Source organism: Haemorhous mexicanus, chromosome 17 (genome assembly GCF_027477595.1).
Source record: "Haemorhous mexicanus isolate bHaeMex1 chromosome 17, bHaeMex1.pri, whole genome shotgun sequence".
Lineage (NCBI taxonomy): Eukaryota > Metazoa > Chordata > Aves > Passeriformes > Fringillidae > Haemorhous > Haemorhous mexicanus.
Window position 1 is genome coordinate 1011194 of NC_082357.1, and position 26785 is coordinate 1037978.

General features: G+C 55.2%; 1 protein-coding gene across 1 annotated transcript in view; it reads left to right on the forward strand.

Moving 5' to 3' along the window:
- Positions 1–9433: 9433 nt before the first annotated feature.
- Positions 9434–26785, forward strand: part of ABCA3 (ATP binding cassette subfamily A member 3) — a 31910-nt gene continuing 14558 nt past the window's right edge. The window contains exons 1-13 of the mRNA XM_059861997.1: positions 9434–9511; positions 14280–14364; positions 17176–17440; positions 18059–18186; positions 18269–18434; positions 20410–20669; positions 21347–21463; positions 21984–22104; positions 22922–23095; positions 23709–23890; positions 25083–25229; positions 25556–25685; positions 26406–26560. Of these exons, the coding sequence (XP_059717980.1) occupies positions 14311–14364; positions 17176–17440; positions 18059–18186; positions 18269–18434; positions 20410–20669; positions 21347–21463; positions 21984–22104; positions 22922–23095; positions 23709–23890; positions 25083–25229; positions 25556–25685; positions 26406–26560 (1899 nt within the window). The 5' untranslated portion in view covers positions 9434–9511; positions 14280–14310. The remainder of the gene's footprint in view (positions 9512–14279; positions 14365–17175; positions 17441–18058; positions 18187–18268; positions 18435–20409; positions 20670–21346; positions 21464–21983; positions 22105–22921; positions 23096–23708; positions 23891–25082; positions 25230–25555; positions 25686–26405; positions 26561–26785) is intronic.

Genomic DNA, 26785 nt, shown 5'->3' on the forward strand with positions numbered 1-26785 from the left:
CGCGCCGCCACCGCCACGGCGCAGGCGCCCCCCGGGCCGCGCCTCGGTCTGGCGGGACAGCGGGGCTGAGGTGGGGGATCGGGGGCCTGAGGGGACAGCGGGATCCGAAGGGATACGGGGGCTGTGAGGCAACACCGAGGATCTGAGGGGACACGGGGGTTTCTGAGGGGACACCGCGCTTGTTAGGGAATACTGGGGACGTGAGGGAACACCGGGGATGTGAGGGGACACGGGAACTTCTGAGGGAACACCGGGGATGTGAGGGAACACCGGGGATGTGAGGGAACACCGGGGATGTGAGGGAACACCGGGGATGTGAGGGGGCACCGGGGATGTGAGGGAACACCGGGGATGTGAGGGGGCACCGGGGATGTGAGGGAACACCGGGGATGTGAGGGGGCACCGGGGCTCACGACGGTCCCGCGGCCCGTAGACTCACGCGGGTCGGCCGGGCAGCGACACGGGTGGTCAGGCCGCTCCGGTGTGGGCCGGCGGAGCCTCGGGATTCCTTCAGGCACTGCTCCAGCACTGCCTTCGGGGCCGAGTGTTTTCACATTACTTCATGTAAGACACCAGAGAACTACTCGAAAAGGACCCTGGGCCTGCGGAGCAGGCACTCACAGGTTAATGAGTGCCAGGAGTTAATGTGTGGCACAGCGTATGCCCCTGTGTATCCCATCCCTCGTGTACATCCTACCCCTCAAGCAAGCACCGTTTCCATATGAGAGGTGTAGGTGCACTTAAACCTCTCCCATCAGGAGAGCTGAGGCCGGGGTTTGCCTGGAGAAGGTGCCTGGCCCCTGAGCCCCCGCAGCAAAGGGTAGCAGAGGTGGGTGAGGTGGGGGCAGTAGGGACCTGGTTCTTGTCCCACAGAGCATCTCACATGTTAAGGTGTTTTTCAGAGTCCATGCCAGTGAGCCGTGGAACACCAGCCACTGGGCACAAGCAGGAGCAAATTGGACGTGGAAGGTGACTGCTTATTGCATGAAGAGCTGAGTGGAGCAGCTGCTCCCACAAAAGCTTAGTGTGAAGCAGGAGTGAGCTCCATGTGCCATTGGTGGAAGGTGGAGCAGTGGTGCAAGGCAGCGTGAAATAACAGAGGGATATGAACCCTCTGACTGAGCCCACCATGGGGCTGTATGCAGGGCTTGGAAGAAGCATCTCCAGATAGGGTGTCCTGCACAGACCTCATTCTGCCACGGGCTGGTCACCCCTTCTCAATCGCTCCAAACGCCAGGGTGTGTTCCTAATATTCACTAAGCACACAAAAAGTTCCAGCAAAGCCAGAACTCTGCCAAATGACTCTGGGAAGCTTGGCATGTGCTTGAATCAGTTTCTGCAGATGGTTGCTGGGATTTTTTTGAAGCACCTGAACACTGTTAGGAGCCACAGGGCAGGCTGGAGGGTTTCTTCCATTCCTGCCACCATGGCCATCAGGACACTGCACTCCACAATCGCTCTGTTATTTTCCCCTGGATTGCAGGCAGCAGCAGAACATTGAATTGCCTCATCTCCACTGCCAGCCCCCTGCAAAAACACTTCAGTTCCAGCTCTTCCCACATCCCATACAGGTACAGCCTCAATTCCTTTGTTAACTGAAGCATCCCCTCAGAATTTTGACAGAAAAGAAGCAGCCCTTTATCAGATTTATTTGAATTTACCTTTACAGGCTGGTGGGTGGTGTTTTATTTTCCCTAATTCCTGAACCAAGATCATTGTCCCCATAGTCCTCCAGTGGCTCAGATGGGAATGCCTTAGTTCAGCAGATTTATGAAGTCTTCCAATAACCATTTTAATTTTTTAAACTTAAGCTGTTAATTTTTGATCATTCTGTAATTTCATTGGTGGTTGCCTAGGGAACAGGGATCACAACCTGAATACGTTCAATTTGGGGAGAGAAGAATCCATGCAGTAAATAGAAATACAGGGTGCTTTAAAAAGTCAGACCCCAAAAACACAAGAAAAACTGAGAAAACAGAGTGATAGGGAAAGGCAGACAGAAAATAGTGGGAAAAGGCAATTCTTTAAGATTTCTTTCAAGAGCCACCAAGCCAGCATCAGAGAAGAGAAACCTCCATCCTACTTAGTGCTGTATTGAAAGTAATAATTAGCAATAAAAAAGAAACCCATAATAAATAGATGAAAAGAGAAAAAATTAACAAATTTCTCCATTTCATAACTGACAATTTACATCAACAGGACAATCTGGGTGCCTGCAGTCACTTCATAGGGGATTGTGTCTGCAGCATTGCACCTTTTGCCTGGTCTCAGCAGGAATTTGCTCCCTCCTTCCTACCTCAGGCATTGAAAGCCAGTCTGGATTTTGGGCTGCAGAGGGCTCTAGCTCCTGGAGAGCCTCTGGAGAGCAGGACAGAGCAGATCTCGAGGTCCAGCTTTGTTTCTTTGAACCTTTCAGCTCTCAAGTCCTCGGGTGAGGTGCCAGGGCCTCACCACCCCCACAGGGGAGGATTTACCTCTGGATGCTTCCCTGTTGCACTGCCCACCCATCTCACCCATTAGCTATCATTTAAATCCTCTCCCAGGGTTTCATTTCAAGGGTTTGCACCCCAGTTTTGTTCTCATTTAGCCAGAGCTCATCTCTCATGGAGATGCTCCTTCTATCCCCCAGGTTTCTCTGGCTTATTTGTAAGCTGAAATTCCACCCCCATATGCAGCAACCTGCAGCACTGCCTGCCCTGTTCCAGCTTCCTCGAAAGCAGTGGCTTAGGGGAATTTTTAACTCTCCCTTGCTCTCGGAAAAAGGAAAAGTACAAATTTTTAGGAGAAGACCTGTCTTCCTGTGGCCTTTGTGTGTTGAGGATGGTCTGACAGTCACAGAATATCCTGAGTTGAAAGGGATCCACAAGGATCATTGAGTCCAACTGCAGGTCTGTGCTGCTGTGCCCTCTGGGAACGTGCAGACACTGGGGTGGCAACCTTTCTGTTGCCTTTCTGTCTCCCCCCTGCAGGAGTTTCCTTGGCTCAGTTATGTCTCCCTTATCTCACCCTTGGCTTCCCAGCACACTGCCAGCAGCCCAAACATGTGACTTAGCGGATTTAGGTGCTGGCAGAGATCTTTGAGTTTGACAGGATGCCCAAAGCTGCCAGTTCTTCAACCTCTTAATGAAATGAGGCTGTTCCTTTTCATTTACTCACCTCTTGGATCCTAAAGTGATGCCTCTTGAGAAGCCATGCTAGAGTGCTGGGAGAAGCCTTGGAACCCTTTCAGCTCCAATTTGCCAGGTCCAATCCAACAGCTTTAAGAGGTCTTGGCTGTTAGCACACCCCCAGGGAAGTGGCCCTGGGGACACCAGCTGCCTCTTGAGCTGAAAGGACAACCAGGCTGCCTTTGGGCAGTGCAGGCAGAGCCTGCCCATGTGTCCCAGGCCATGCTGCCTCTCCAGCTCCCACCACAGCGGGAGGCTCACCCAGGCATAGAGGAGCAATGGTTGCTGAAATTCCCAGCCACTTCTCCTCCGTGCTGGTGGTGCTCCAGGGTCTGTCAAGGGCCTGGAGCTCTGTAACCCCCAGCAGGGACACAGGGACACCCTGGGGACACTTTGCTTCAGTGGTGTGGGTAGAGACTCTGCCATCTCCCTGCAGAGCACTGCCAGGGAAACCGCACTTGAGGAGAAGAGGGGTTGGGAAGAGCAGCAGGTATTCTGGAAAGCTTCCTTCTGTGTCATCCTTCCCAGCCCATGGAGATTTTCCTGTGTCTGAGCACTCCACGGGGAGTCTGTTTCACTGTGCATCTTCTCAGCACTTAAAGGGCAAAGCGATACACCAAGAGACTCCAACCTGGCAGCCAGGACTGGGGGGCTGCAAGCTGGCATGCCTTGGGGAGAAGGGGAATAGGGGCCCTACCTTGGGGAAAAGAAGCCCAAGACATCTGATCCCTGGCAAGTGTGGGGGGACCAAGGGAAGGTCTTGGATCCACTCACCCTCTCTAATCAGAGCCACCATCCTGGGATTTTACTCCTGGGCAATGGCACTCCAGGGTAGAAAGTGCCAGTCTCAGGGCTGCACCATGCAGCACTGCAGCAAAGTTAAGGATGGGAAGAAATGAGGACAAGATGGAAAATGCTCTCAACTAAAGTCAATGTGTCTGTCCCTGCACCACAACTCCCGGGATGTGTCCAGAGAAGCCCTTGCTGCCTGTCCCTGAGTCACCAGCTGCTCTGGAGGAAGGTGCCTCTGGGCATCATGGGGTGTGTGCCCTGCTCATGCTCCTCCCTCCCGCGCAGGGAGCAGCAGGAGGCTGGGATGGGAGCAAGGAGCAATGCAGATGGGGTCACACAAGGACAGCGGTAGTGAATCTTTTGCCTGGATACTGCCAGGGTGGCAGGGCCATGGGGATAGCAGAGAAACTGAAAGAGGAATTACTTAATCAAGTTCTTCTTCCCAACATCTGCATTTGACTGCTGGCTGAGAGATGAGGGGCCAGAGCACCCTGTGCCAGGCCCACCCTGGCATGGCTGCCCTGGGGACTCACTGGCACACACCCTCCCCCCAAACTGTCCTGTATTTTGGGTGTTGTTTGGACAGGGAAGGGAAGGTCCTTGATGGACAGAGATAAGATGGTTTCATGAGCCAGCCAGCACCTTTAACACAGATTAAACCCTGAAACCATGTGTGGGGTGAGCAGGACTGGGGTTTTCTGTACCCAGATGGTCTGAAACAGCAGGATGGATGTCCCCACTGCCCCATGTGGCTGCCCCTTGGGAATAACACCATGGGAGATTGGGGGTGACAACAGCCAACAAGGAAAGGTGGTGGAGAACAGCTTGAGCCATGATCTCAGGGACACAGGTGCCAGCAGTAGGAGCAGGGTTGACAAGTTTGGCACAAGGGCTGGTTCTTCCTTCCAGGGGCTCATGTGAGAGGTCAGACAGGGACATCCCCCAGGCAAGTGCTTCCCCACTGCCTAATCCCTGCTGTCCCTGTTGCCTCCTCTCTGCCTGATCCTGTCTTTTTCTGGGTTTCTCCCATATTCCTGCTGAGTCTCCTGCACACTCCCAGCCTTGGGTGTGAGCTTAGTTACTGCAATGTCACTACACCTCATTGCAACATCTCCTGTCTTGTGTTCTAGGTGCCATGAGGAGTCTGTAAATACTTTCTTTGGCAAGATTTTTGTTTTGATTTAATGGCTTAGCTTCCTTCAAAGGCAGGCAGTGAGAGGCACTGCATGAGGCAACAGGGAAGGTCACGGGCAGAACTGAGGCAGCTATAATTGGGGAGGATCAAACCCAGGCTTGAGCAGGGGTGTGGAGAGGTGGCTCAGCCCGGGCTGGCATGAGGCACCAGCATGTCACCGGAGGCAATGACTGTCCCAGATCCTCTCCAGGCCCACAGTTACCTGTGACTACTCAGCTGGCATCACCTGAGACAGGGCCAGTGGCCCCGTGATGATGAAGATGCTGGGCAAGACCACACCGTTCCTGAGGTGGCCATAGCAGGATGCCATGCAGAAGGGTGACACATGATGGGGGAAGGCAAACAGGGAGAGGACGAGCCCTCGGCCAGGCCGTGCTTGGAGGGAAGGCACTTGCTACCCCCACACCTGGCCAGCCTGTATCATCTCAAAACACTCGTGTGGCTCTGCTGAGGATAACAACTCTGAGCCAGGCAGCTCCTTCCTGCCTCTGAGCACTGTAATGAGCTTTGGTGTGTGCTGCTAAGGACGTGAGTGTGAGCAGGGAAGCTTTGCCGTGGTCTGGTGGCTGCTCAGTCACCCATCGAGGCAGCTTCAGTTCCTCTGGGTCTGTGGAACCAGCTGGGGGAGGGCAGAAACAGGGCTCCCAGCTGCAGCTCTGAAGATGGGCACTGGGTCCAGGTCTCTCCCAGTGCAGCCCAGCAGGAGATGGGATCTGGGAACAGGCCAGACAGTCAGAACTTCAAGCACCCCATCTGGGGCCAGACCCACAGCTGTGAAATGCTCCAGGTGCCCTGAGGAGCCAAAATTCAGCTTTGGCCATCACCAAGATTAAAGGCACCAAGGTGGAGAGTGGGGTCTCCCAGCTCAGGGGGCCCCCCGGCAGTGCAGTCACGAGTGCCACTCTCTGTTTGGCCTCATCTTAACACCAATGTTGCTGATTCTTGCTCCCATACCCAGACACCTTCACCCTTGCCCTGGTTCTCAGTTCATTTTCTCCACTCCCAAGGGCTAGCCAGGGTCCAGAAAGTGGCTACAAATCCCCAGGATCAGAGAGGAACACAGGTTTACGAAGCAGTCATACTCAAAGCCATCACTGTGGCATTCAGCTACATGGAGACCCCAAAAACTTATATAATCATAGAATTACAGAATCATTTAGGTTGAAAAAGCCCTCTAGGATCAAGTCCACCTGTTCCTCCAGCACTGCCAAGGCCACCACTAGAACATGTCCCCAGGTGCCACATCTACATGATTTTTGAACACTTCCAGGGACTCCACACTTCTCTCAGCAGCCTGTTCTGATGCCTGAATTTCTTCTCTTTATCAAGTGGAAAAACGCAGTGGCTGGGGGCTGCCCTGCTTCCTGCCTGTCACAGCCTGGGGTGGGTTGGGTTCACTGGGGCACCCCAAACCCCCCCAGCAGTCACAGCACCCAAGCTACCCCATGTCTCTTGTTCAGTAGAGCTGCCTCAAGCCATGGCTATCCTTGTCCCCACCGCAGTTCCCTTTTCCCACCCTTCTCTTCCTCCTCCCTCTGCCCACGCTGTGCAAACTTTCCCCTCTTTGGTGTCCTCAGCACCAGAAGCACCTTCTCCTGCCAGCTTGGCAGCCAGCAGGCAGGACGGGCAGGGCAGCCAGACACCAGCAACTATGACCACACTCCAGCGCCGGCACTTTCATCCTTATCTGGAGCACTCCACCTGCCCCCCGGAGTGGCCCAGGAGTGCCGCGTTCCCAGGCACGGGAGCTGGCACCTGCTGCCAAAATCCAGGGCACCAGGGCAGGGCCCGTGTGGAGTGCTGCTGCTCGGGAACGGCATGGACAGACAGACGGACATGGCAGACTGACCATGCAGGAATGGCCTGACTCCGCACCCGGAGCCACCACGGCGGCTCACAGCCACCGCCCCCGACAGTGCGTGAGCTCCTCTAACGTACGTGTGCGGCCTCGTGCACACACACAGAGCCCTGCACACACACACACACACACACAGAGCCCCTATACACACACACACACACACACAGAGCCCCTATACACACCCACACAGAGCCCGACACACACAGAGCCCCTATACACACACACACACACACACAGAGCCCTACACACACACACACACACACACACACACACACACACACACACGCACACACAGAGCCCTACACACACACACACACACACACACACACACAGAGCCCTACACACACACACACACACACACACACACAGAGCCCTACACACACACACACACACACACACACACACACACAGAGCCCTACACACACAGAGCCCCTACACACACACACACACACACACACACACAGAGCCCCTATACACACACACACACACACACACACACACACACACACACACACACACACAGAGCCCTACACACACAGAGCCCCTACACACACACACACACACACACACACACACACACACACACAGAGCCCCTATACACACCCACACAGAGCCCTACACACACACACACACACACACACACACACACACAGAGCCCCTATACACACACACACAGAGCCCTACACACACAGAGCCCCTACACACACACACACACACACACACAGAGCCCTACACACACAGAGCCCCTACACACACACACACACACACACACAGAGCCCTACACACACACACACACACACACACACACACACACACACACACAGAGCCCTACACACACACACAGAGCCCTACACACACACACAGAGCCCTACACACACACACACACACACAGAGCCCCTACACACACACACAGAGCCCTACACACACACACACACACACAGACACACACACACAGAGCCCTACACACACACACACACACACACACACACACACACAGAGCCCTACACACACACATAGAGCCCTACACACGCACACACACATAGAGCCCTACACACAGAGCCCCTACACACACACACACAGAGCCCCTACACACACACACACAGAGCCCTACACACACACACACAGAGCCCTACACACACACACAGAGCCCCTACACACACACACACAGAGCCCTACACACACACACAGAGCCCCTACACACACACACACAGAGCCCTACACACACACACAGAGCCCCTACACATACACACACACACACGCGCACACACACACACACACAAACTCACAGAGCCCTACACACAACACACACACACACACACACACACACACACACACACACACACACACAGAGCCCTACACACAGAGCCCCTACACACATACACAAGAGCCCTACACACACACACACACACAGAGCCCTACACACACACACACACACAGAGCCCCTATACACACACACACACACACACAGAGCCCTACACACACACACAGAGCCCTACACACACACACGCACACACACACACACACACACACAGAGCCCTACACACACACACAGAGCCCTACACACACACACACACACACAGAGCCCTACACACACACACACACACACACACACGCACACACACACACACACACAGAGCCCCTATACACACCCACACAGAGCCCTACACACACACAGAGACCTACACACACACACACACACAGAGCCCTACACACACACACACACACACACACACACACACACAGAGCCCCTATACACACTCACACAGAGCCCTACACACACAGAGCCCCTACACACACCCACACAGAGCCCCTACACACACACACAGAGCCCTACACAAACACACAGAGCCCTACACATACACACACACACACACACACACACACACACACGCGCACACAGAGCCCTGCACTCAAACACACACACACACACACACAGCCCTACACACACAGAGCCCCTACACACACACACACACACACACACACACACACGCACACACACCCCTGCACGCACGGCCGCTTGTACACACTCGGGTGCCTAAGTGGGCACATGTGAATTTCTGTTGTGTCCCACACCTGCCACAAGTGCAATGCCCAGTGCACCTGCACACAGCTGCAGAACACCCAGGTGTGCACTCACACTGGCATGGGTGCACACAGCCGCCTGGCACACGGGCAATGCTTGGGGCACACACAGGTGCACAGTGCCCTGCACACACGCACACCGGTGCATGTACTGCCCAGCGGGGTGCGGGCACACACTGAGAGTTCACTCTCAGAGGGATATGTGCACACTCACACCTCACAGACAGGCTCAGAGTACTACCCACACGCCATGCACACACACGCACACACAGTCTGCCTCCCTCACCCTCCCACGGTCCCGCCCCGCCCCGGTCCCGCCCCCGGCGCGTGCGCGGTGCCGCGGTCCCGCGGCGGGCGCGGGCGGGGCCGCAGGGAGCGGAGCCGGAGCCCGAGCCGCAGCCGGAGCCGCCGGGCCCGGTGAGTGAGCGGGGGGGCCGGTGGGTGCCGGGACCGGCACCAGCACAGGGGTGATGAGCATCGGGGGGATGATGGTAGCAGTAGCGGGGGGGGTCGGGCCGGACGGGAGATGCGTGGGGCCACGACCGCTTGTCCACTCGGCGGGGCGGCCCCGCCCGGAGCTGCGGCAGCTCCGGGGCCCTTGGCCGGCTCCTCCCGCTGCCGCCTCCATGCTCCGGCGCGGCTCGGGCTCGATGCCGGCGGTGGCTCCTGCGCGGGCCCGCAAGGGTCGCGTCCCCCGTAGGCTGCGGCGAATGGAGGCGGGATGGAGGCGGCGCCGCGCTCGGGGATGCTCGGCCGCGCTCGGGGGGCTGCGCCCGGCTTGGACCCGCCGGCGTCCCGGGGGAGCTCGGGCCGCCCCTCCCTGCCGGAGAACGGACCCGGGGCTGCGGGGACCGAGGGGGCATCTGGCGGCCCCTCTGCGCCCCGGGCCCTGGCTCGGTATGAGAAAATCTGTTATGCCAGGACAGACCTTGATGGGCTGGAGCGTGTCGGGGGAAGGGAACGGATCTGGGGAAGGGTCTGGAGCACAAGTCTAATGAGGAGCAGCTGGGGGGGCCTCAGCCTGAAGAAAGGGAGGTTCAGAAGAGACCTTCTCAGTCCACAACTCCCTGACGGGAGGGTGCAGCCAGGTGGGAGTCGGGCTCTGCTCCACGGGAACAAGTGATGGAACAAGAGAAAACAGCTTCAGGTTGTGCCACAGCAAGTTTAGGTTGGATATTGGGAAAATTTCTTCACGAAAAGGGTGGTCAGACACTGTAAAAGGCTGCCCAGGACAGTGATGGAGTCCCCATCCCTAGAAATGTTCAAAACCAAGTAGAAGCAGAAGAGCTCTCCCTGTCCTCTGCTCAGAGCTGCCCGGGTGGGCTGTCCTGCCCAGCCACTGAGAACTGCAGGGCAGAAGCAGGGTTGTACATGGGTCCATGAGAAACCCATGTGTTGGTCTCCAGACCTTGTTCTTGCTAAATTCATGAGGCCAGTGAGTTTGCAGAGTTTGTCTTTTTATGAGCAACTGCAAACACACTGGGCAAACCAGTGATGTTGTTTTTAAGGCAAAGGGGTTGACCAGCTCTTGTAGCATTTTTGTCCCCTCTCTCCTGCTGCTGCCCCAGTACAAAGGCAGTTACAGACGCAGCCGTGGAGCCCGTCAGGCTCCCTGTGCCCACCGACCCACTCCCATTGCAGGGCAGCAGCTGGGCACAAGCCAACCCCTCATTCTGCAAACAGGATCTAGCCCCAGTTTTCCTCTTTATGTCAAGGCCCGAAGTTCCTGTCTGGCTCAAACCCAAACTCACATATCTGTCGGACACTTGGTATTGGGTTTGTAGAGGGCTGTGAGGTCACTTTTCCCTGCTGCACCCAGCACCCCACCAGCCTTTACAGCCTCTTAGAAAGTTTTATTACTGTTTGCACAACCAAGGTGAGGTTTTTATGGTCTCGCTCTGTCGTGACTCCCAGATCTCTGTGAACAGTGAGAAGGTGAAAACACCCCAGCAACTAGAGCTGTGTGTTACTGAACACTCATGGCTGGTCTGGTGGCTGCTGGCCCTGGTTGCTCTTTGCAGGACCTGGGACTTTCTTGATGCACCCGCCTCGGAAATCACTCACTCTTCCTGTAAACAGTGGCCATAAAAAGTCCTTGCCCTGCTATGACTGGTTAATTTCCAACACAGACACTGTGGGGAGCAGAGAGGAATTTCCTGCTCCAGTGACAGTGTGGAAGGTACCCAGGGACTGACAGCCCTGGCCAGGTGTGTGACGCCGCCACCCCAGGCACAGCTGCGGAGGTGCAGGCACCTGGCAGCTCATCTTGTAGGGGTGACACGGTGTCTCTGTCAACCAGCAGGAAGAAACACCGGGTTTATATTAAAAAAGGCAACGTCTGCCATTTGCAGGGCTGGTTTCTATGGGAACGGGACATCAGAAGAGCAGAAATGCGGTGTGTGCTCTAAAATAACTGCAGGCTCCCGGGAGCACGTGGCCTTTGCTCGGCCCTTTCCGCTGAGGCGGTGGCCAGGCACAGCCACCTCCCGGTGACAAGGCGGTGTGGAAGTGGGTCAGGAGGTGGGATGCTGTGGCCCTGATCCCTGCCAATGCTCAGCCTGTCCTCATCTAAATCCTCTGGCAGAACAGCTCTGGTCCAGGCTGGCAGCTGGTGCCACCACGTTATCCAGCACAGCTTGGTGCTGTGGCAGGGGCTGGTGGGGACCAGGTGGTGAGGACCAGTCTCGTATCCACTCATGCAGGCTGTGGGCAGGCAGGAGCATCTCCTTCCTCACTGACCTCCCTGAGGATGGCCAGGGTGTGTCCATACTCGTATTCAGGAGACCCTTCCTCCTGCTGTGGTTCAGAGAGCAGGGAGAGGAACTGGGTTGCTCTCACAGAAGCTGGTGGTGGTCTCCTCTCTCTCCTCCCAGATCTTTGGCCCTGCCTCTTGGTGGGAAATTCAGTCTTATCTTGTAGTGCTTTGAGCTCGGGTGGGAGCATCTCTGGTGAGGACAGCCCAATGTGCTGCCCAGCAAGGCACCTTGTTGCCTCCGAGGTCATCATCCCCCTGTGGCACTCAGCCCTCCCTTACTGCCGAAGATGGACCTGGGCCCTGTCCTCTGATCACGGACATCTCAGGGCTGATCCAGGAAGCACCTCCCAAAACAGGTTTTCTCTCTTGGGTTGCAAAAAAATAATTTGTGCTTTGGATACCAGAGACTGGAAAACGATTTTTGCTCTTAAATCTAGTAAGAACTTTGGTAACTTAGCTTCTTCCTCCTCATCTCCAGCAAGCGAAAGGTCCAGAACGAGTTTTCTTGGAACACTTAAAAACTTGGAAAATATTTATTGGCAATAATGGAGTTTTCAGTCTTTGTATAGTGTTTCTGTTACCCAAGAGCTGCTTGACATTTTCCTGGCAGCAGCTTTAAGACCCGTGGGGCAGTCGGGGGGGCAGCTTGAGTTCGAGGGTGCGGCGGGATGAGCAGGATTTGGGATCTCGGCAAGGGCAGCAGCTGCTCCTGCCTGACCTGCAGTCCTTTAAAGTGAGCCACAACTTGGATTTCCTTGGTTTGCTCTGGATTCAAGGGGTGCATAACAGAGGTTTCTGCTTGGGGGTGGGAGGGCTTATTTGGGGGCGCTTCAGATGCTGCTGTGTGGGGTGTGTGTGTGGGCCTGGGTACCTGCTAAGGGATCCTGTGGCACAGCATGGACTGTTCTGCCTGGCCACATGTGGACCAGAGGTCAGCTGGAGACAGGGACCCTCGTGAGGCGCTTGAAGGTGCCTTTGCCAAGTCCCCATTGCTATTCCTTTCCTGCTTGCTCTGGGAGGGGTTCTGATGGACTTTTTGGGGCTGAGCATAAGATTTCTGCTTTTTCCTGCCTTGAGAAAGATCCCTGATCACAGATTCCCTGCTGTTGTGGGAATCTGTCTTCTGTGCATGGAGTGGCAAAGAGCTGGGGGGTTTTTTGTGCTCTGAGAACACATCTGAGTTCAGCCTTGGGGCTGGGAAGGTGCTTGCAAAGCCAGGAGAAGTCTCCTGGGTTTAGGGTTGAGCCTGGGAAGGTGTGTGCCAAGGCTGGAGAAGGCTCCTGGAGAGCTCAGGGAGCTGGTGGCAGAGAGCAGGTGAGGCAGGTGGGTGTTGTTGCTGTGCCCTGGGTGTCTCGGGTTGCTGTTGCTGCAGCTCTGTTGCCACCGGAGCTGTGCTCGCTGTGTGTGTTCACCAGCCCGGGAGCCGAGGTTGGCAGGGTGGGTCAGCAGCCTCCCTCCTCTCACTGGGACACCCTGAAACCCCTGCTGAGCTTGCTGGGTACCAGCTGCATCCAGGGAGCTGGTACCATCCCAGCCAGGGCTGGAGAACGTGCTGTGGAGCACCTGCCAGGGCGTTGCTCCTGGGTTCTGTGCCTGTCCGTGTCCCTGTGGCACCTTCAGTGCTGCCAGGCTTTGAGCACGGGCTGGGAGCTAACCCCGCAGCTGCCCACTGTGATCCTGTCAGGATTTGCTGTGCTCAGAGGCTGGCACTGCTCGGTGGGAGCTGCCCAGAGTCCGGCAGTGTGGGCAGGAGCCTCTGCTGGTGCCAGGGCTGCCCCTTCCTTCTCCGTGCCGCTCTGCAAGCCCAAAATCCCAGCCAGTGTCCTGGTGGGATAGCAGTGCTCCGTCAGGAAATGCCACTGCAAATGGAGACACAAACAACTTGAAGGGATGGCGGATGCTTCCCGAGAGGGGGAGGAGGCAGCGGGGGATCATTCTCAAGCACCGACCTTTCCTTGTGCTTCTCTTGCCCTTTTCTCATCCTTGCCTCTCCCGGCAGAGTTTCTGCTGGGAAAGCACCCAGTGTTGCAGAACCAACCCTTCACGCGGCAGGAGGTGGAGGCACAGCTTGGAATCTCCACCCATCCCAAAATAATAGGCTGCCAGGAGTTTGACGGCCTTCCTGGGGCCGGTGTTTGTGGTTCTGTAACCCTGTGCTCCTGCAGCTTGAGGAAAGCTGTTGCTGCCTGCTGCTGGGAAGGAGCCAGGTTGAGTATTGAAACAGCAGCTTCCATCTCTGGGAACAGCCATGCCAGAAACCAGGGGCACTTACTCTTAGGAGAGGGAGCACAGTGGTTATTTCTGGGGTGAAGCCAGCTGCTGTGGCTCCAGGCTGGGAGCAGAGAGCTGCCCTGGGCTGTGTGGGGTGTGGGATGCTGCCCGGCTCCACCAGCAGCTGGCACTCACGGCTCTCTCCTCTCTCTCCTCCAGGGTCCTGCGCTGGGCCCCTTCTGATGGGAGGATGGTTGTGCTCAGGCAGTTTAGGCTGCTGCTCTGGAAGAACTACATCCTGCAGGTAGGCTGGCACTGCACTGGGGGCTGCTTCTGGCACCACTATATGGGGGTACATCAGAGCTTGCCCAGCCTCTGGCTTCACCAGGAAACCTCCCCTTCGGACACAGGGCATCTCTAGGAGGAAAACTGGGTTATTTGTGCACATGGTGTCTTTTGTGCTGGGCTGTGTGACTTTGTGGGCTGTGCTCTGTGCTCAGTTTCCTTGTTCCTGGCCTGTCCAGCCTGCCCTCTGGCAGTGGGCTCAGCTCCCTTCTCCTGGGACCGGGGAACCCACACCCCATCCGTGTGAGGTGGGGTTTTTTGAGCTGTTTCATTGCACAACCTCCTCTGGAAGTCCCAGTGCCTCCAAAACCCACTGGAGCCCTGGGTTCTTTTCCTCCTTTGCTTTCTACCACTCTCAGGAGCAGCTGTTAGGGGTCTTAAAAATATTAAACCCCTGGCACCCACTGCCAGCCCGCCTCCCAGCATGGCAGCTGGGTGGTGCTGGGGGATCTGGGGACCGCAGGGCTGGCAGGTCCTGCCTGGTGCTGGCCCAGGCCACAGCCCCTTTAAGTGTTCCTGGGTGGGTTCTGTGGCTCCACTGGGACCCAGAGCCAGCCCTGGAAGAATGTGGGGGAAGAGGAAGGAGCAGGGATGGCTGCAGCCTGGCTTTAGGCTTTCAAACACCCGTCTGCAGCTCAGCACAGCGTTGCTGTAAAAATAACTCGAAGGAAGAGGGAAGTGCTGGCTGCACCCGGCCTTCCGGCAGGCACAGAACAGGGAACTGGGCTTTGAGGGGACAAAAGGGACCAGCAACAGGGCTGATTTGCAGCCAGGAGCATCCCCCTTCCCCTCTGCAGGGGAAAAGCATTGTTTTCTGGGTGTGCTCCAGGGTGGGGATACATCTCGGCGTGTTTTCCGAGGCCACAAGCTGACTCAGGTCTACTGTGCCAGGATACAGCTAAAAGTCCTGTTCCTGCTAGAGAAGCAGAGCTCCCAAGTCACCCCCAGCCCGCTGAGAGGATGGGTGCTGGCACCCGTGGCTCTCCAGAGCTGCTTGGGCCAGGCAGAGGTGGTGATTATGGACGAGTATCCCTGTCACCTCTGGAATAGAGTGCTTGAATGACTTCTGCTGCAGAGCTGGTGAATGTGTGTGAGCCTGCAAGTTCAGGGAGGCAGAGCTGTTCTGAAGGCAGCCCAGGAGACAGGGAGAGGTTTAGTACCATAGTAAATCAGCAGGAGGCAGCTGGGCTGCCAGGGCTGCATTATAAACCCATCAGACATCTGCAGCGTTTGCTTTTATGAGCGCGGCTTTGGGAAAGCTCCTTTTTCCCTGCCTGCCCAAAGCTTCTGCTTCCTGCCTGTGCTGCTGGGGCTGGCTGTGCCTGGAGCAGGCTGTTCCTCCTAAGGGAAGCCCCAAGAGGTGTTTTGGGATTTTTTAGTGGGTGCTGAGAGCCAGGGTAATGGTGGTCCCCTTATCATCTCCTGACAAGCTGCCCAAGATTCCATTCGCTCTGGCTCCTGCAGGGCTGTCTCCCTTCCCAGGCTGCACTCAGGGCTCCCTACCTGCCCCACTGGAGACTCTGCCCACCTGAGCCTGCCCACTGGCTGCTACATAAAATCCAGTTGCTGAGACAGCAAAGTTGTGAGACTTAAGGCCTTGGTGCTCCTCTTTCCAGCCTGGCAAAGGGAGAGGGTGCAAAATCCCCATGTTTTGTGAAGCCCAAATTAGCCAGAGGCCTCAGAAAAGGTTAATGCTGCTGCTGCTGCTGCTCCAGGCACATGCTCTGAGCAACCATGAACCCCTGTGGCCAGGGACATCTCTGAGCTGTCACTGCTGTGGCTGAGGCTGAGTGTGCCGTGCTGCTCTTGAGCCTGGCCTGGGGTGAAGGCAGCTCGGTTTGCAGGAGGAAATCACAGAATCCCAGAATGGTTTGGACTGGAAGGGACCATTCATCCCACTGCCCTGCCGTGGGCAGGGACACTTTCCACTAGACCAGGTTGCTGGATGACCACAGTTCCCCTGGGACGCCAGTTTGAAATGCTAATTGACCTGGGTTGGATGCTAATGAACCTGTGTTGGTGGGGGTGTTACTGGCTAGGAGGCATTGTGCAGGAGAGATAGCCCTGGGGGAATTGATGGATGGAGGTCCAGAGTGAGGTCGTTCTCCAGTTGCTTGAATCTCAATTAAAAAAATAAAAAGAGCCACTGTGTGTAGTGCAGTAGTGGCTTGGGTATGCCCATGGGTGTGCTTGCCATGCTGTAGTCCTCCTGTAGCCAGAGGCTCTGCTGGGCCCCATCCTGGGATGCAGATCCAACGTCCAGCTGCCTGGAGCAGCTCAGCTCCAGCAGGAAAAGTTGCACTGGTTCCAGCAGTGTTGCTGCACAGCAGAGCCCCAGGGCACAGGGAAGGAGCAAAGCACAAGCCTGGGTCATTCAGCCCAGCGGTGTGGTGAGGAAGGCTCTGGTGGAGGCTGGTTTGAGCTGGAGCAGTGCTTAGGGTAGGGGACCCCTTTCCTGGAGAGTCCTGAAGGATGTGGGAACCAGCACAGTGTCTGGCCTCTGGAAAAGCTCAGGTTGTGAAACCTTGTGGAATGCAAGAACGCTATTGCTCCTTGGTGTTCTCATGCCCTGAACCTCGTGACTGTCTCATCCACCTTCTGTGTTTGCATCTTCTTTTTTATCTCTTGAGAGAGAGAGAGAGTGTGTGTATTGTGGGTATCTGTGTATGGATACATACCTATGGTAGCTATCTAGATGTCTGTGTGTATTGAGATACATGACATGTTTTATATCTTTGCCCCATGTTTCTCTCTTTTCCCGGGCCTGCAGAAGAGGCAGATCCTGGTGACACTGATCGAGGTGTGCCTGCCGCTGCTCTTTGCCGCCATCCTGATCGCGCTGCGGCACCGCGTGCACTCCGTCAGCCACCCCAACGCCACCCTCTACCCCAGCCAGTCTGTGGATGAGCTGCCCAGCTTCTTCTCCTCCCAGCATGCCAGCAACCCCTGGGAGCTGGCCTATGTCCCCTCCAACAGCAGCGCCGTTCGGAGCATCGCCGAGGCAGTGGAGAGAGCTCTGCCCATCAACATCAGAGGTGAGCTGGGCTGGGGCTGCCCCTTCCCCCCCAGAAATTGGTGTGAGTCTTTACTCTGGGCAGCCTAGTCCAGTGGAAGGTGTCCCTGCCCATGGCGGGGTCTTGGAACTGGATGGTCTTTCATGTCCCTTCCAGCCGAAACTATTCTGTGACTGATTCTGAATCCTCATGCTCCTGGAACACCATTTTTTTCTGAACTTCAAGGCTACAGTTTGATTTTTTTGGGGTTTTTTTCAGTAAAATGACAGGATTTGGGGTTGCTTTCTGGTCTCGTTTTATTTCAGTTTCCATCTCGAAAAATATCACCCTAAAACAGTTAAAGAAGGTGGCAGCGCTTCCCTGGGAAAGAGTATTTTTGGAAATCTTTTGGCACTGAGAATTTTAGCGCTTGGTGTTCCAAGCTGTTAGAATTTTCTGTAGGAAAGCTGACTCCTGCTCTCAAGGGGGAGGAATGTCTGCATGCCCAGGATACAGGGCAGCATCCCGTGCAACTCCCCCGTGTCTGACGGCAGGCACGGCGCATCCCTCCTGTCCCGGACCCTCCTGGGGATGGCCGAGCAGCAGTGCATGCTGCTTTGCTGTGCCCTATCCCTGCACCTCCCTGTTTCTGCTCCGCAGCTCAGGGCTTCCCCTCGGAGCGGGACTTCGAGGAGTACGTCAGGCTGGACAACCGCTCGGGCAGCGTCCTGGCCGCCGTCGTGTTCCAGCACCGCTTCCCGCACAGCTCGGCCCCGCTGCCCCTCCAGGTGAGCCAGGGCAAGGTGGGACGGCCTCCCCCACCCCGGTGTCACCCGGCTCTGTCCCACCCACCTCCGACCCTCCCTGCAGGTGGAGTATGAGCTGCGCTTCAAGTACAGCCCGAGGAACGCCCCGCGGAGCGAGCAGACGGGGCTGAACCCCAACCTGGACCGGGACTGGCACACCAGTTACCTCTTCCCGCTCTTCCAGCTGCCCGGGCCCCGCGAGGCCAAGTTTGCTGATGGGGGCACGCCAGGTGAGCGTGGCCCAGGGTGTGGGGGCACCTTCCTACAGCACCTGGCAGGCTCTGAGCTTTTTAGGAAATAGGTTCATTTGAAAGAAATTATTAAATTCAGTTAATTTTAATGAAGTAGTGATTTATATTTATACCGGCATTAAATTTATATCTGTGTAAGGTGAACAATTAAATATTTGTTTGTTATAAGCATGTGTTTATTTGATATAAATACAAGCAATTAAATATATGTATTAAAATTTTAAATTTTACATATAAATATTTATGAATATATAAATAGTTAAACGGTTATGCTTTTCTATAGATGTTTATATTCAGTTTTGTGCATATAGAAACAATTCAGCAAATAATGACACAATTTAAAATTAATATTTAAATATTAATTATTTACTATAGAGCTTAATATTTTATATATTAATTATAAATAATTAATGATTATTTCTATATTAATATGTCTTTATTTTGTTGAATAATTATTCATTACTTAGATGTAATTGGACTATATTTACAGTTTTGTTATATTCATTAGAGCTATCCTTTATTTAAATTTTATCGTGTGACTTCATGGGCACTGCTTGGCCTCTGGGCACCTCTGCTGAGCAGGGTTGGATAAGAATAAATTTTAATGTGCATGAATAATTTTAAATTTTAATTTTTCTTCCATTTCAATCTTTAATGGAAATTTTATATCACTGTCCAAACTGCCCTGTGTTTATTGTACTCTTAAGTACTTGAAAAGTAAATAGGGCAGTTCTGTGGTTTGTGGTGTTTAAGGGCAGCCAAACCACTGGCAGAGCATGAGCCAGCAGGGACATTGTTGGAGCTGGTGCTGGCCTAGGACTGGAGTTTTGGGAACTCCTCCTGTGGTGGCAAAGGGAATATTTCCCTCGGTGGGATTTCTCCCTCTGTGTTTGATTGCAGTGTCCAGGGAGAGTGAGGGCGAGGAAGTGGGCAAACAGGTTTTGCTCACAGTGTGTAAATAAAGCAGAGCCCCAGAGTGTTTGCTCAGTACATGAGTTAATATCAAACAAAGTTCCCAATCTCATAATTCCACTGTTATCTTCTCTCTCTGTGGGTCATTTTAGCCCACTGACTTTCAAAATGTTCATTTGGGGTTTTGTAAGAGAATTTAAGTTCCTGTTCAGGTAATATTTGGCAGCAATTCCACTTAAAAATAAACTATTTTAAGTTGATTTTGTTATCTAAAGCTGTGTCAAGAGAGGTTTAGATTTGGGAAAAGCTCTTCCCCGAGAGGGTGCTTGGCACTGCCCAGGCTCCCCAGGGAATGGGCACGGCTCCAAGGCTGCCAGAGCTCCAGGAGTGCTTGGACAGTGCTGCCAAGGGCGCCCAGGGTGGGGTTGTTGGGGTGGCTGTGCAGGGCCAGGAGCTGGGCTCATGAGCCTTGTGGGTCCCTTCCCACTTGGGAATGCTGTTGGGAAATAAATATATGCAGAGTTTTCTAATGCACAAAAGTTTATGCCGCATGTGTGAGTCACAGGATATACTTCTTCTGACTGCAACCTGTGTAGCATTGCTTATTCTTCTGGTTTACAAAGAAAAAGGGGAGAAACACAAGCCCAGTGACTTGTGGTGGTTGATGGTGAAGGAGAATCTCCCCATTACAAAATCATACTGCAGGACAGCAACCATTAACACAGTTTTCCTGGCAGCTCCTCCTAAACGATGGTGATGCCAGATCCTGGTTTGGTCTAGTGGAAGGTTACCCTGCCCCATGGCAGGGTGTGGGACAAGATAAGCTTTAAGGTCTCTTGCAAGCCAAACCAGCGATTCCGTGAGTTTGCTGTTGAATCAATCCTTCCCCAGCCCCCCATGTCACAGTGAGGCTTATATTGCTTTTCCTCTGCACTCCAGTTTTAGTCCCTGTTCCTCTTCCCATGCAATCCTTCCCACAAAGGCTGTTTGTCCCTCCAGACCCCAGCCTGTCTCTATTCCTGGTGTGCTTCTTGCTGTGCAGGTTATCTCCGGGAGGGATTCCTGGCGGTGCAGCACGCGGTGGACAGGGCAATCATGCAGTACCACGCCGGTGCCAGCTCTTCCAGCCTGCTGGAGAACATCACCGTGGTGGTGCAGCGCTTCCCCTTCCCGGCCTACGTCAACGACCTCTTCCTCCTGGCCATCCAGAACCAGCTGCCCCTGCTGCTCATGCTCAGCTTCACCTACACCTCGCTCAACATCATCCGCGCCGTCGTCCACGAGAAGGAGAAGAAGCTGAAGGTGAGAGCTGGCAGGTGCTTCCCTCCCTCTGCAGCTTTTCCCAGTGGATGATGTCTTTAGATTAGGAATGAAATCCCTGTTGTGTGTAGAGCCAGTGAGCAGGAGGAGGGGATGGCAGCGGATTAGCGAGGCCCAGGGAAGAATGTTGCTAATCCTGCTGCCATGAGGAGGCTGGGCTCTCCTTGCCATGCAACCCGGGGTGCTGGACCACAGGGATGGTGTTTCTCCTGGGCTGGCAGAGAGGACGACATGCTTGGGTTGTGGATTCAAGAGTTCAGCCTGTTTGAAGGAAGGGTTTTGCCTTTGCATGTAGAGGCCCGTTGTGTGTGTGCTGTGGGGGCGGCTGGAGCTCGGCCACGTGGTTACAGCAGCAGGGCTTGGCTTCCCCCTGGCGTTGGCTGTCCTGCCCTGTGCTGGCTGGCCCTGGTGGCACCACTGGCACCCTGCTCTGGGTTTGGGCTTCGCTCAGCTCTCTGGGAGCTCCTGCAGTGGTGGCAGCCCTTGTTTGGGGATGTGGGGGACACCATGCCATGCTGGTGGCTGTACAGGACCACTCTGCTGGTGCTTGGGGCTGCCACCTCTTTGCTTGTGCCATGAGGGAAAGCCACCTGTGCCTTGCCCCGGCCGTGCCCAGGGAATGTGGGTGCAGCTGTGGGTGACGCTGTGACCTCCCACAGGAGTACATGCACATGATGGGCCTCAGCAACTGGTTGCACTGGAGCGCCTGGTTCCTCATGTTCTTCCTCTTCCTCCTGGTGTCCGTGTTCTTCGTCACCGTGCTCTTTTGTGTCAAGGTGAGTGTCTGTCCCCAGGCCACGAACTCTGTGCTGGCAAGGCACAGGGATGACAGGGCCACTCTGCCATGGGACTGTCCTGCTGTCCCAGGGCTCCTCCAAAGACTGGAGTTTGGGTTTCCCGGACTGAAATGAGCAGTGCTTCCCCACAGTTCCATTCATGGCAGAGGTGACTACCCCCAAAAGGAGGTGGGGATTGGAGCTCCAGGGACACTGCATGCAGAGCACGACCACCCTGCTCCCACAGCCTCTGGAGCTCCTTGAGCTCCCCCCTCTGCATGTGCCCTCACCAGGTGAAGCAGGATGGGGCTCTCTGGGTGTTGGCCAGGGTGTCCCCTGCCCCTTAGACCCTGCATCACACGAGGGCAATCTGTATTTCCTCCCTCTGGAGTGGTCTGGGAGTTTCTGGGTGTCCTCACCCATCTGAGTTTGTCTCCAGCACTTGGAGAACTTCAGGTCTGTGCTGCTAAAACCACAGCTGGCTCCAGCAGCTCTAGGCTTGACAAGATTTTCTTGGCAGGTGAGCGAACAGGGAGCGGTGCTCACCAACAGTGACCCCACCCTGGTGTTCACCTTCCTCGCCATCTTCTCCATCTCCTCCATCTCCTTCAACTTCATGGTGAGCAGCTTCTTCTCACGAGGTGAGTCCCCCTGCGCTGCCTCCTTTTGTTACTGACACTTTGACTTGTGGGGGGGGTATTTCTTCCCATTTTTGGCTGCATTTTCCACACAGTGTGTGGAAAGGGATGTGGGTACTGTTGCTTCCCAAAGCAGAGCAGGTCCAAGGACTGGAGCCCCTCTACTCTGGAGCCAGGCTGGGAGAGCTGGGGGTATTCACCTGGAGAAGAGAAGGCTCCAGGGAGAGCTCAGAAGGGGCCTGAAGGGGCTCCAGGAGAGCTGGAGAAGGATTTGGGACAAGGGCCTGGAAGGACAGGACAAGGGGGAAAGGCTTCCCACTGCCAGAGGGCAGGGCTGGATGGGATATTGGGAAGGAATTGTTCCCTGGGAAGGTGGGCAGGCCCTGGCACAGGGTGCCCAGAGAAGCTGTGGTTGCCCCATCCCTGGCACTGTTCAAGACCAGCTTGGATGGGGTTTGGAGCAACCTGGAATAATGGAAGGTGTCTTTCCCATGGCAGGGGGAGGGACAAGGTGGTCTTTAATGCCCCTTCCAACCCAGACCATTCCCTGGTAGTATGACCAGCTCCTGTCTTTGGGCCTCATCTGGCTGGCTTGGCCCCAGATTCTGCTCTGGGATGGGCAGGAGGCTTCTGCAGCTGCCCACCGTGGGGTTGGGGTTGGAGTTAGGCTCCTGCCTTGCTGGGATGTGTGTCCTTGTCCTGCCCCTACATAACCATGCTTTGTGCACAAATCTGGAACATCCCTGGACGGGAAGCTGGTGAGGAGTGCTGGGTGGCATCACCCTGACGTTTTCCCTCCTGCTTTTCCCTGTGCTGGCAGCGAATGTTGCGGCTGCCGCTGGCGGCTTCCTCTACTTCTTCTCCTACATCCCCTACTTCTTCATCTCGCCCCGCTACGACCTGATGTCCCACAGCCAGAAGCTGGCATCCTGCCTCATCTCCAACGTGGCCATGGCCATGGGGGCGCAGCTCATCGGCATGTTTGAGGGGAAAGGTGAGCAGGGCCATCTGTTCCCGGGGAGAGGAGCATCCCCTTCCTGTCAGCCTGGTTTTGTGGTGGGGTGGCACTGGCTTGGTGGAGAGACATTGGAGAGAAGAAGCAATTTCCTTCTTACTAGAGCTGATTGCTCCCATACCAGGGCTCTCTGAACTTGTGCCTGTGCCCCTGGGCTGTGCAAAGTACCATCCTCACTTTAATTACCAAAGGAATTCTGTTCTGATGGATGGGGAACCATTGCATCTCCTCCTTCACAATATGTATCCTTAATTTCTTTAGTTTAAAAGAGTCTGTTGTTGGTTCCATGCAGAGCTATGCATTTACTAGTGGTGGCAGTAGCTCGGTGGCTGTAGTGATTGGAGGGGTGATGGTGGAGGAGGGATCATTGCTTCCCAGGCAGTGGCAGAAAATGCCATGGAAGGAGCATGGTGGGGTGGGAAGCCTCGAGGGGTCAGTGCCTCTTTTCCCTCTGTCTGCAGAGGATCACAGAGCTCTGCAGGTGCTCCTGGTTAGGGAGCAGTGAGCTGGCAGAGGGGCTGCTCTCTGCCAGTCCTGGAGAAGATGGTCCTCCTGGGGATGCAGAGGGAGCAGTGTTCCATGTGCCTTGCAGGGACTGGCATCCAGTGGAGGGACCTCATGAAGCCTGTCAGCGTGGATGACAACTTCACCTTGGCCCAGGTGCTGGGGATGCTGCTCCTGGACTCGGTGCTCTATGGGGTGGTGGCCTGGTACGTGGAGGCTGTGTTCCCTGGGGAGTACGGCGTGCCACAGCCCTGGTACTTCTTCCTCACGGTGAGCACTGCTTACACCCCTCCCTGGGCTTGAGGGGCATCACTTGGGACAGTCACCACTTCTGTGCCATGCAGTAGGCCAGGCAGGTGGGCGAGGGTGGCACCATCTGGCCTCCAGAATCACAGGGCCTGCAGCATGTCCTTGCTGAAGGCTGATGCAGTTGTAGATTTTTACTGTGGATGAAAGTCGTCTTGGCTTTAAAGCTCTCTCCCAGCACTTCCTGGCATGCAGGGTGTTCTTAAATGTCTCCAGGCCCAAGCAAAGGCATTGGAGAGAAACCCCAGGTGGGAGCAACCAGATCCAGCTATTTGACACCCCTGAGCCCTGCCATGCAGGCAGGCATGGGTGACCTGTGTCCCACTGCCAGCTGCCACGTGCCAGGGGTGGTGTCACCCCATCAGCTGAGCGACCCTCACCCTGCCAAGCCAAACACTTGGCGTAACCCCCAGCAGCTGCAGCTGCAGTGGGCACTGCAGCTACATGGCTGCAGGGAGAATATGTCCTATTTGGATACTGGAGATGGATCCTCTGTTGTTTGATAGAGAGGCTTTTCCTCCTCCCTTCCAAATTCCTCATCCTAGAGTGGTTTCACTTCAGCATCTCGCTCCCTCTTGCAGTAAGACTGGGGTCTGACTGCAAGAGGGAGCGAGATGCTGAAGTGAAACAGAGGTGCAGCCATTGTCAAAAGCTGATTTTGCATCCAGGAGTTACTGAATTGTTATTCCCACCAGGATTTAAGTTCTCAAACACTTAGTTTCATTCCTAGAGAGCCACATCAAGAAAAAAAAAAGGGGCTGTAACTGCAGCAGCTGGACCCCAGGCTGTATTTAGGTGTTTTTCCGGGGTTTTGGAGGGAGTGATCATCCATGGGCTCTCCTGGGCAGGATGATTCTTCTACCTGAGTGATTTTACTTCTCAGTGGAATTTTTTCCATGGAGATGAAGATGGGGAAAAGCTGCTGTGTAAGCACAGGCAGTCCTGCTGTAAGGGAGAGATGGGGGAGGGCAGGAGGAGCTGTTCCATCGTGTCAGCCCTCCCTGCTGGAGATGTTCTGGTTGGTAATTCCCAGGCCAAGGAGAGCTGTCTGGGAGATCCTTGGGAGATGTCTGTGGGAAGAAGAGAGTGGCCAAGGCTGGGATGAAGAGATGGGCTCTGCCTGTGCCTGATTTCTGTCTCTCCCTTCCTCCATCAGCCCTCATACTGGTGTGGGCGGCCCAGGACTGTTGTGGGGAAAGAGAAAGAGGAGGAGGAGGACCCTGAGAAAGCCCTGAAGAGTCAGTACATTGAGGAGGAACCAGCTGACCTTGTGTCAGGCATCAAAATAAAGCACCTGTCCAAGGTACTGACTGCCCAGCAGGGCACAAACACACCATAATGTTGGTTTTGTAAAATCTCTTGCCTGCAGGCAGCTTCTGTATCCTTGAGCTGCCCTGGGGCTGGGTATGGCTCTTCTCCAGAGCTGGCTGCATTTTGTGGTGGGATGAAGTGCTGCATACTTAGAGGTGCAGTGACATCTGTATTTAACTTGTTGACATCTCAATTTACCCTGAATTAGACCTGTTGTCTCCTGGTACCACCCCGTGAGCATCCCAGGCTTTGGCTGCTGGGTGAAGCCAAGGCACTTGCCTGAAGGGCAGCACCAACTCATGGACTTGATCTCCACAGGTCTTCAAAGTGGGAAACAAGACAAAAGAGGCAGTGAAGGACTTGACAGTGAACATGTACGAGGGGCAGATCACTGTCCTGTTGGGACACAACGGTGCTGGGAAGACCACCACTCTGTCCATGCTCACAGGTAGGAGTCTCCTGCTGCTCTTTACCCTCAGAGAAGAGCCAAACCCTGTCTCTGAGGGCAGGGAGGGGTTTTTGATCTCCTTGGAGCACCTTCAGTTTCCTGAGCTATTGGCTAGGAGTGCCAGGGTAGTGAGAGGAAGATGGAAGGAACATGGGGGGATCCCTGCTCAGCCCTCCACAAGAGTGGGATCAGCCAGTGGGTGAGATGACAGCCAGGTTTTGTGCTGGAGAGCTGTGAGAAGAGACTGGACCTGCTGTAGGATTGCTCTCTGTAGGCTTTGCCATGGTAACACAGATAAGGTGGAACTGGTGTTTGTCATTCTTGATCTGCTGGGCTCCACGTACCTATTTTGGCACAATGGACACGATGACCTTTGATTGTCCTCTTCTGTTCTCTATTGCTCTGAGCTGCTCCTGGCAACTCAGGGGGCTCACAGGACCTTCCTGGAACTCTGCCCTGGCCCTGCCTGGCTCTCTGCACGGCTCAGAACCGTGTTTGACCTGCCTGTTCCTCTCCTTTCTGCACTGGTGGCCCAGTTCCCAGCTGTGGGTGCCCTGCAGCCCGTCCTGCAGCAGGAGGAAGCTGTTGTGCCCCAGCCTGAGCACGAGGCAGACCTGCTCTGGTTTTTGGCAGAAAGCTGGCAGGGCGGGGGGATGCTCACCAGGACCCTCCACATTTCCACTGTCTCTTTGCCACGGGGTCACCCTGAGCTCCCCACAGGTCTGCACTCCCCGACGGGCGGGCAGGCCTACATCAACGGCTACGAGATCTCCCAGGACATGGTCCTGATCCGCCGCAGCCTGGGGCTCTGCCCCCAGCACGACGTCCTCTTCGACAACATGACAGTGGAAGAGCACCTCCACTTCTATGCAGGGGTGAGCCTGGCACTGAGCAGGGGGACAGCCCTTGGGGAGGCACCTGGGCTCCTGGAGGTAGGGGAGTGTGGTGAGATATATCAAGGGGGTCCAAAAATGGTCAGAGGGTGGAACACCTCTGCTCTGGAGCCAGGCTGGGAGAGCTGGGGGTATTCACCTGGAGAAGGCTGCAGGGTGACCTTGGAGCCTCTTGCAGTGACTGCAGGGGTTCCAGGAGAGGGATTT